This window comes from Nannospalax galili, unplaced genomic scaffold (assembly GCF_000622305.1).
Source record: "Nannospalax galili isolate Female #2095 unplaced genomic scaffold, S.galili_v1.0 scaffold311, whole genome shotgun sequence".
NCBI classification, from domain to species: Eukaryota; Metazoa; Chordata; class Mammalia; order Rodentia; family Spalacidae; genus Nannospalax; species Nannospalax galili.
In genome coordinates, this window is record NW_008330298.1 from 3,460,310 (window position 1) to 3,468,829 (window position 8,520).

Here is an 8,520-nt window from a genome sequence, read left to right on the forward strand (position 1 = left end):
AACAACCTCAAGAGTAAAAACAAATCAGTTTATCTGGTCCAATTGTATGTCCTTAAACACCCAAAAGGGAAGTATAACCAAATATGGGCCAACATAATATCATAAGAGCATACATATACATAACTAAAAGTTACTCGACAAACAACAAAGCCAGACAGGCGATACCTTCGTCGAGTTGTTGGCTAGGATAGATAAAGGCTCTTCCAGACAGTAACCCAACATACTACAGGAAAAATGAACAGCAGACTCCAATTCTATCCAAAGGAATACTGAAAACAAACTTTTAAAAAATTATGGGAAGAAAACTTGTTTGAGGTTTAGTTATAGAGGTTTGAAATGTGTGCTCACAAAGCTGATGACAAAGAGAATATTGGTGAAGGACTGATAAGGGGTGAGAAAGCTCTTTATTAAAGGAAAGACTGGGAGTTAATGTGAAGGTGTTTTCTAATTGAAATTGATATTGCTGTTCTTTCGGACCGCAAATCCTAGCTCTTAATTTCAGGAGACAAGATAGTTGTGGCCCTGTTAGTAACATGGTATATGTGCCCGACTGTCTTCCATCAGAGCAAGAAAAGGATGCAAGTTAAGAGGCATGCCAAGCCCAAAATGTTATGGAAATCAAAGGCCTGCATGTTGAGTGCATCAATTCGAAGTACTTAAACAGAACACTAGACATGGAAGAGACTAAATAGTGGATATTCTCGTTTGTAAAAGTCACACTGGCTAGGAAATATAGTCTATTTGTTAAGATGGTGTCTTAAAATTTTTTAATTGAATTTTTGTGTATTTCATAGAGAAAATTATCTTTATATGCCTTTGCCCTTTGACACCATCCCATAGCCCACCCTACTTGAGTTCATATATTCTGTCATTTGTGTTAAGGCCTAATCATGTAAATTTATTGTCCCCAGATGTCCCTCAGTACAAGTTCACCCACTGGGATTTAGTCAGCCTATCTAGAGTCCCTCCCTTTAAGATCAGCTCTTCCTCACCCAGAAGTAATCAACTGCCAATAATTCTTCAACTAAGATTGGGGCCTGTTGTTCATTTCCACAGTTCTGTGCTGGGTTTTTGTCTGCTTAAGTTTGCATGGGTCTTGTGTATGCTGACACCACTGCTGTTAAGTTCATATGAGAAGAGTCCCAGGAACCTGTAGGTCTATTTTCATATGGTCGTGCACCTCCTCTCTGGCTCTTACAATCTTTCTGCCCCCTCTTCTGCAATGGTCCCTGAGCCCTGGGTGGGTGGATTTTAATACAGAAGTCCTGTCCAGTGACCCACACTTTGCAGACTCTTAGTCTCTGCGTTTTGGCCATTTGTGACCTTTTGCTTTCCTGGCCCTCTGTTGCATGAGGGAGCTTCATTGATGAGAGCTGAAAGGTTCATTAGTATTCTTTTCATCCCTTGTTCTATGTTCTGTGAGCCTTAGGTGTAGAGGTTGCATCCTAGAAAGATGGCGTTTTATTAGGTTTAACAAATACTAAAGATGATTATAGTTCAGCTATAGAAACAGAGGTCCTCAGTTTAGAGGGCTAAGATGTTTCTATCTTGATTGAGCATTCAGAAATGCAGGCTTCTCTATCACAAAGCTCTGCCATCCTTAGAAGGTTAACTTTTTCTTCTTGATTCAATCACACATCATCACATCTGCAATCTTGCTAGAGAAAAGGGGAACAAAGTGGAAGACAGAGGGCACAGGCTCTTCCCAGTACATGACTCAGAACTTAAATATCACTTCCCTTTATATCCCTTTAACCAGAACTCTGTCTTATGGCTTCACCTAGCTGGAAGGGAGACTGAGAAACATAGTGCCTTCCCCCAACTGTATGCCTATATAGTCAGCCAAAATAAAGGAGAAAAAAGAACGGATGCTATTAGCAGTCTCTGCCACACACAGAAACAGTTCCATATGGGATGTTTAGTTTGTGCATTTGGAAATCTGCACATTGGCATGGATTACATGGAATGGGATCAATGCATTGTGTCTCTCTGTTGCAGATAAATCCGAATGGTCCAGCCTGGTGCTGGTGGACATTAGCAGTTCTTCCCTTGGAAAGCAGAGCTCAACTCCCCTTTCTAGCGATGAAGTCCTTAAAGGATAGACTGAATGGTATTCGACGAATCTTGGCCTTCATAACCCGAAACCAAAACTAACATGAGTGGACTGCGGAAGAGGAGATTTTAGCCTCCCCACTGCCACAGGGAGATGTTCTTGCAAATATATCTAATTGCAATAACGTCTTAACAGAAGAGGGTATCATAGAGAGATATTACTCTGCTTTTTAATCACACAGAAATTGAGTAGAAAGACCAAAAAGATGTGATCTGTTTGACTTTCTGTCTTAAGCTGTTTCTTGACACTGTCTTAAGATGTTTCTTGACACTCTGCAGAGGTATGGAAGAGACCAGAAAAAAGTTGATTTGGGCATAAAATTTTCTGAAAGTGTAGAGTAATCTTGCTTTAATTTTTCTGTCTTTCATAGCTGAGTGACTGTGTGACTGAAATGTGAAGCAGAGATGCTAATGTTGCTGCGTTACTTCACTGACTTGATGTCTCATTTCAAATGGTTTGGGTTTTATAGAGCATCGTGTAAAATAATGTTCATACTTCTTTCCGTTTTAATAATTTATTTTTTGCACTGCTGTATCCTTTTTCTACATGTTTGTAACTATTTAAGTGTACGTTACTGAAAAGTCCATTGCTTTATTTATTGACGTGGTTTATTGTGTTCATAGGGGGAATTAACAGTACTAGAAATGTGCAGTGTTTTTCTTTAGTCAGTTTTTTACTTCATTAACCCTACTTCTTGGACTCTTTCCGTTTCTATCATAGTAGAATAAGTTGAAAAGAATCTAGGGAGGATTCTAAGGTCATTAATATTCACAAAATCCACATTTTCTGTTAGAATTAAACAATATAAAGTACGTAATTGATTTGGTATAGATTATGGCATATGCCAGGGTAAAGAATTATTCTAGAACAGAGAGATAAATTAGAAGTGTCTTTTATTACAATCTCTTATAGGTATTTGTTTCAGGCATTTTGATTAGTAGTGTGTTAATTTCTCCCCAGTACATTTAAAGATAGGATTTTTTAGGAAGCATAATATTTAATTGGTTCTTCAGAGGGAATGGCTTTCAGCTCGGCCTGCATATCTCATATCTTCTCAGGGTTCTGAAGATCAAGACCTAAATCACCACTTGCTCAAACACTTGAGGGACTATACTTTTCTGAAAGTGTGTGATCAGATAGGTAAGCACCCTTTAAAAGTCTTTTTTAAAGACCCAGAGAAGGGACTGGAGAGATGGCGTAGTGGTGAAGAGCACTGGCTGCTCTTCCAGAGAACCCGGGTTCAGTTACCAATACCCGTATGATGGCTAATGACAGACCTTAACTCCAGTTCCAGGGGATCCAATGCCCTTTTCTCTCCTCTGTGGGCACTGCACAGCATGGGCACACTTGCACACATGCAGGCAAAACTCTTATACACATAAAATAAAAATAAATAAATAAAGACCTGAAAATGAATCCATGTTTCTATGTAAACACTGCCTGTCCTCCTGGTAACAGTGGGTGAAGGGCTCCAATGTAGAAGGAGAAAAGAGAATGAGAAGGCAGGAATAGCATTTTTAGCTTGTTTAGAGCTAGTCTGGGATTTTTTTTGATGTCATAAGAACCTGAAGATAGCAGAATATTGATAGTAGAGTATTATAATGTCAAAGAGAAAAAATAGGGCAAGGAAAAAGTGAATTGTCACAGTTGTTTTTATACAAACTACCCCTTTCAGGTGATTTTGGGTTGCTGTGGTATGTTGTTCATGTGCAACCCTTCTACTCTGTTAAGGTGAGTCAATCATGTTTCAAGAGATCAGTCTGAATTCTTCAGTAATCACCTTTGGCAAGAAACAGGAAAGGGAGGAAAGGGTGAGATTCAAATAATATAAAAGAGACTCATGTGAGCAGCAACCAAATGATCATCTGCACTTGCTTAATGGATACTGTGTTGTCAGGGCATTACTTCACCAGGTGTGGAATCATCTGGGCTGGTGAAGGACACAAGTATATGGAATGGAAATACAAGAGTGAGTACTACCCAAATAAAATCTACAAGGCTCAGGGAGCAAGTCCCCTCCCACATATACCGAACCAGATGTTCACTGCAAAGTCCTAATATGATTGTTTCCTGTTCTTTAGTGAAAATACAACAAAGAAAAATGGTCAAAAGTTTCTCCACTTAACTACTTGTGTTACTTTGGCAAGTAATTTAGCTTCCATTGAGCCTTAGTTCCCCCATCTATGAAATAGTAGCAGTGCTTGCATTGGAATTATACGGACAAGATTAGCATGACCTCCATGTAAGGATGACTTGAAAATTCATGAAGCATTCCATATTTTTATTAAAAATAAATGGGAGTGATATTGGTGACATATAGACTCATTAGAAGCATTAAATGAGGCATAATCAGAAATTACTTAGCACAGTGCCTTGATTATGGGAGATATTCAATAAATCATGGTTATTATCAATCATGTTGTAGAATATCATCAAAGGTCTACATTGGTGTAAAACACTGCTTACTTCCAATACCCATTTGCAACTGCTTTAAACTTGGGAGAATCCAAACCACTGATTCCAGGACCATAACTTGATGTACTCCCTTTTGAGGTTGAGACTGGGCAAGTTGGGCTGGGGATATAGCTCAGTGGGTGGAGTGTTTTCCTTGCATTCATGAGGCTCTGGGTTTTATCTCCAGTAATGTAAAAATGACTTTGGGAAAATGAAAAGACTGGAGAACAAATGAGGGTCAGAGGAAGGGACTAACTCTATGTCAATTTTTCTCCATTTCAATAAGGACTAAACGTAGTGCTGTTTGTGGGACTAGAATTCCTGATAGAATGGCAGCTTTAAGTTCTAGCTCCATAAAAATAACCAAACCATCCCTCCCTGTTCTCTAAAATGTATTGATAATCTCATCTATGCCAGAGTAATTAGATTTCACCATCTATGACTTCTGTACTTGAGTAATTAGTATTTCTTTATGCTACCCCAAATGACAGGTTCTATAACAATATGTTGATAATCTACCATGTATGGGTATTAAGCCAAATGATTTCATATATTTGAGCATATTAAATCATTTTATTTATTAGACAGCATTGTTAGTGCCACATATGGGTGAGAAAATGGAGGCTCGGCAATTTTAAATACTTTGCCCAGGTAATATGTTCATCTGGTGAGCAGCCAAGCTTGATTTTGAATTAACATTTTGAATAGATTTTATCATATATATTTATATATACTTATATATGTATTGTTTGTTTAATAGGCATGGTGGTCAAATCACAAAAGTATTCCAGTATCCCAAAATAGAAAGTTACAGTTGAAATGACATAAAATGAAGCTATACAACAATTCTCTTGTTGACCTACATGAAAAGGGAAGTTGTATTTCTTAATAAAGCTCCTTATCATAGACTGCTGGTTGATAAAGGAGTACCCAGTTCCAGAAAATGGCAATCTTGGCTCGGCGAAACTGCACGTCATGCTCAGCAAACTAGATCCATCTTGGGGTAGTTTTACAGTAAGCTTGTGTTTCAATAATTATGGGAAGTAGAATACAAGGAAAACCTTTGGTTTTCTTTGGGATGTACATGAACCAGATAATCAGTTGGTCATAACCAGTTTTAACATTTCCATACTGGTTCTGCTTCTAAGCTTAGCAATGAAGAGTATAGAGAGAAAAGACATTAAACTAAATCTCAGCGAGAAGGTCAAGATTTCTTCCTTGGTAGACAGTACCATTTTTGGGGGGCAGGGGGAGTGGTCTTCCTGTGTATCACGACTGACCTAGTCTTTTCTCTGTAGGTTATTTTCAATCTGTCTGTCTGTCTGTCTGCCGGTCTATGTGTGTGTGTGTGTGTGTGTGTGTGTGTGTGTGTGTGTGTGTGTGACAGGTGGCAAGCAGACATTATGCCTTTCTGCTTTGTACCATACTACTGCTGCTAGCTAAAAACCAGCAAAATGTAGAAAGCGTAAAATGAAGACATTTTCTATGGATAATTGGAAAAAAATAGTGCTTTTCCCTGGCCCAGGGGTGCAGAGAACTATTTCAATAGCTTGCCTTTTCTCAAGGCCGACTGCTTCAAGTTCAGTACTGCCTCAGCTGTAGGGTTGAATCATGGCGCACTTGGTGCTGCCAGCTCTGCCTGTGGGACTGGCTATGGGAGCCTCAGAACTCCCATACCTGGGTCACAGTACCCATATGTCTTTTACTGTCAACATGCAGTTTTTGATGGACTGCAACCCGCTGAGGAGTGCATTCCCCCAAGACAACTATATTTTCCAACATGAGAGTTTTATTCAGGGCTCATTCTTTGAGTTTCCAATTTGTTGATTTTGCATCCATTTCTATTCATCATGGTGGAAATGGACAGGCCATCAGCCTGTTCTTGGGCCTAGGGAATGAGGTTTGGATTCCTGATAGATGACAGCTGTGAGAAGCAACTGCTGCATGGGCTTCATTTTGTGGCACTTCCTGCATACAGAGGGAAGGAAGGGAAAGGAGCCATTGATAGTATATGCATTCAGTTCATTGTAGAATGTAGCTCCCACTTACTGCACTGATTAACTACTTAATAATAGGGATTGAGCACATCCAGAGGTGAAATGGAGACATTTTCAGTTTGAAGTGGGTGTTTCTAAACATGCTAAACTAACCTCCAGAGAGAAGTGCCTGTAACCTCTGTTCCTAGTATCACTTTCAAGCTTTTCCTTCATGCCTTTGTAGCATTTAAAAACTGTCCACAGCAGCAAATGTGATTAACAGAAGTTTACAAGGCAACACTGTAGCTTATGCATCATTTTAAAAGTTCACTGACATTCATCTATTGTTAAAGTAATGAGGATGTTATGAGATAAAAGAAGAGCAAATACTTCAACGTGGCACAGTTGGCTTATCATAGATAAACTAGTTTCATCATTGTATGCAGTTCTCAGTAATGCCAGGATTAAAACACCAAGCAAGCCACTTACACAGTGGCATATATGTATGTGTGTCTGATTTCCATTTGTTTATTAAGCAGCCATTTTACTCTTGCACTGTAATGAACTGAAGGGAAATTAAGATAACGCTCCCTCCCCTCTAATGCTATTCAACTACCTCTACATGCCTGATTTCTTTTTAGTTTCCTTCCAAATCTGTACAAAAGTGTTTTTAGCTCATCCATGTTCTAATTGCAATGTGATAATAGACAGTCTCTGTGAAAAGTATTTGTTCATTAAACAAAAGTTTCCTGTTGTCTCACTTTGTATCTACCAAAGCTGTACTAATATCTTACAAAAAATTATGTAGCTGGACCTGGTGGTACAGGATTACAGTTTCAGCTGCTTGGGAGGCTAAGGTAGGTAGGAGGATTAAAGGTTCAAAGCTTGCATGGGCTACAGAGTGAGCTCAAGGCCAACTTGGGCAATGTAGTGAGGTCTGGTTTCAAAACAGAAAAAAAATTTGCATGAAAGGGTTGGGAATCTAGCTCAGGCACAGCACTTACCTCGTATATACAAGACCCTGGGTTCCATTTCCAGTACCACAAAAAGAGAAAATAATTAACAAACTACTTTGCCAGAAGATGAATAGAAAGGAAATTACAGAGCATGCACTCTGTACTTCTTCCCATTGGCTGTAATATATTTGACCACAAGACCCTTTAAAGAACTAGGTCTCTGGCTCAGTGACAGAGTGCTTGCCTAGCATGAGTCAGGCTCTGGATTCAGTCCTCAGCACAACAAAAATAAGTAGATAAATACAAATAAAAAGATTCTTTATGGAACTAGATCTGCACCTAGACAGCAAACACTTATGTGTACGGCAGTGTAGCCGATAAGAATGGACCAATGTGACTGATGTGTTCTGAAACACTGGCTAGAAATGAACTGTTCTAAAAGAAAACCTCTGGAAAAGCTAGCTTGTATTTAAAGAGGTTATTTTGAAACATTTTCTTTTCTTTTCTTTTTTTTAACAGATATCCGACTTGGGTTTATTTGTATTTTGGGGGCATTTTTACTGAGAATTACATAGATGAATACAATGCATTTTGGTCATACCCGTCCCCACACCCCATTCCTCCCCCCACTAACTCCTCCTGGGCCCCACTCCAACATATTCCCACTCTCAACTTCCAATTTCATTTCATTTTTTTAAGCCACTGAGCTCAATTAGTGCTGTCCATATGCATATGGGTGTGGGACCATCCCCCGGGGCATGGGTAATATACCGGGGGCCACATCCCCGAAGAAAAATGACTTTTGCTCCCCCAGTAGCCATTAACTCCCAGAAGCTCCTCAGCTAGGGATTGAAGCATTTTTTAATCATCTGCCCCCTAGTTTACTTGTAAATGAAGCAGTCTTATATTGTGTTTGAGGAAATGAAACAATGCTGTACATTTTTACTTTATTTCTTTAAAAATTTTTATTTATCACATAAGCAAGTCTGTACCTTTTCATTTTATTTATTATTTTAATATT

The 8,520-nt window shown here is 38.9% G+C and overlaps 1 protein-coding gene and 1 non-coding gene across 4 annotated transcripts in view; both read left to right on the forward strand.

Moving 5' to 3' along the window:
• Lonrf3 (LON peptidase N-terminal domain and ring finger 3) overlaps window positions 1-7,303 on the forward strand; it is a 46,731-nt gene extending 39,428 nt beyond the window's left edge. For all 3 annotated transcript variants that reach the window (XM_029568922.1, XM_008843946.3, XM_029568919.1), the window contains one exon: window positions 1,999-7,303. In XM_029568922.1, coding sequence (XP_029424782.1) covers window positions 1,999-2,154 — 156 coding nt within the window. In that variant the 3' untranslated portion in view covers window positions 2,155-7,303. The remainder of the gene's footprint in view (window positions 1-1,998) is intronic.
• On the forward strand, window positions 4,295-4,396 carry LOC115072295. Its single transcript, XR_003851340.1, has one exon. It is a non-coding gene; the product is annotated as a U6 spliceosomal RNA (small nuclear RNA).
• Window positions 7,304-8,520: the final 1,217 nt, after the last annotated feature.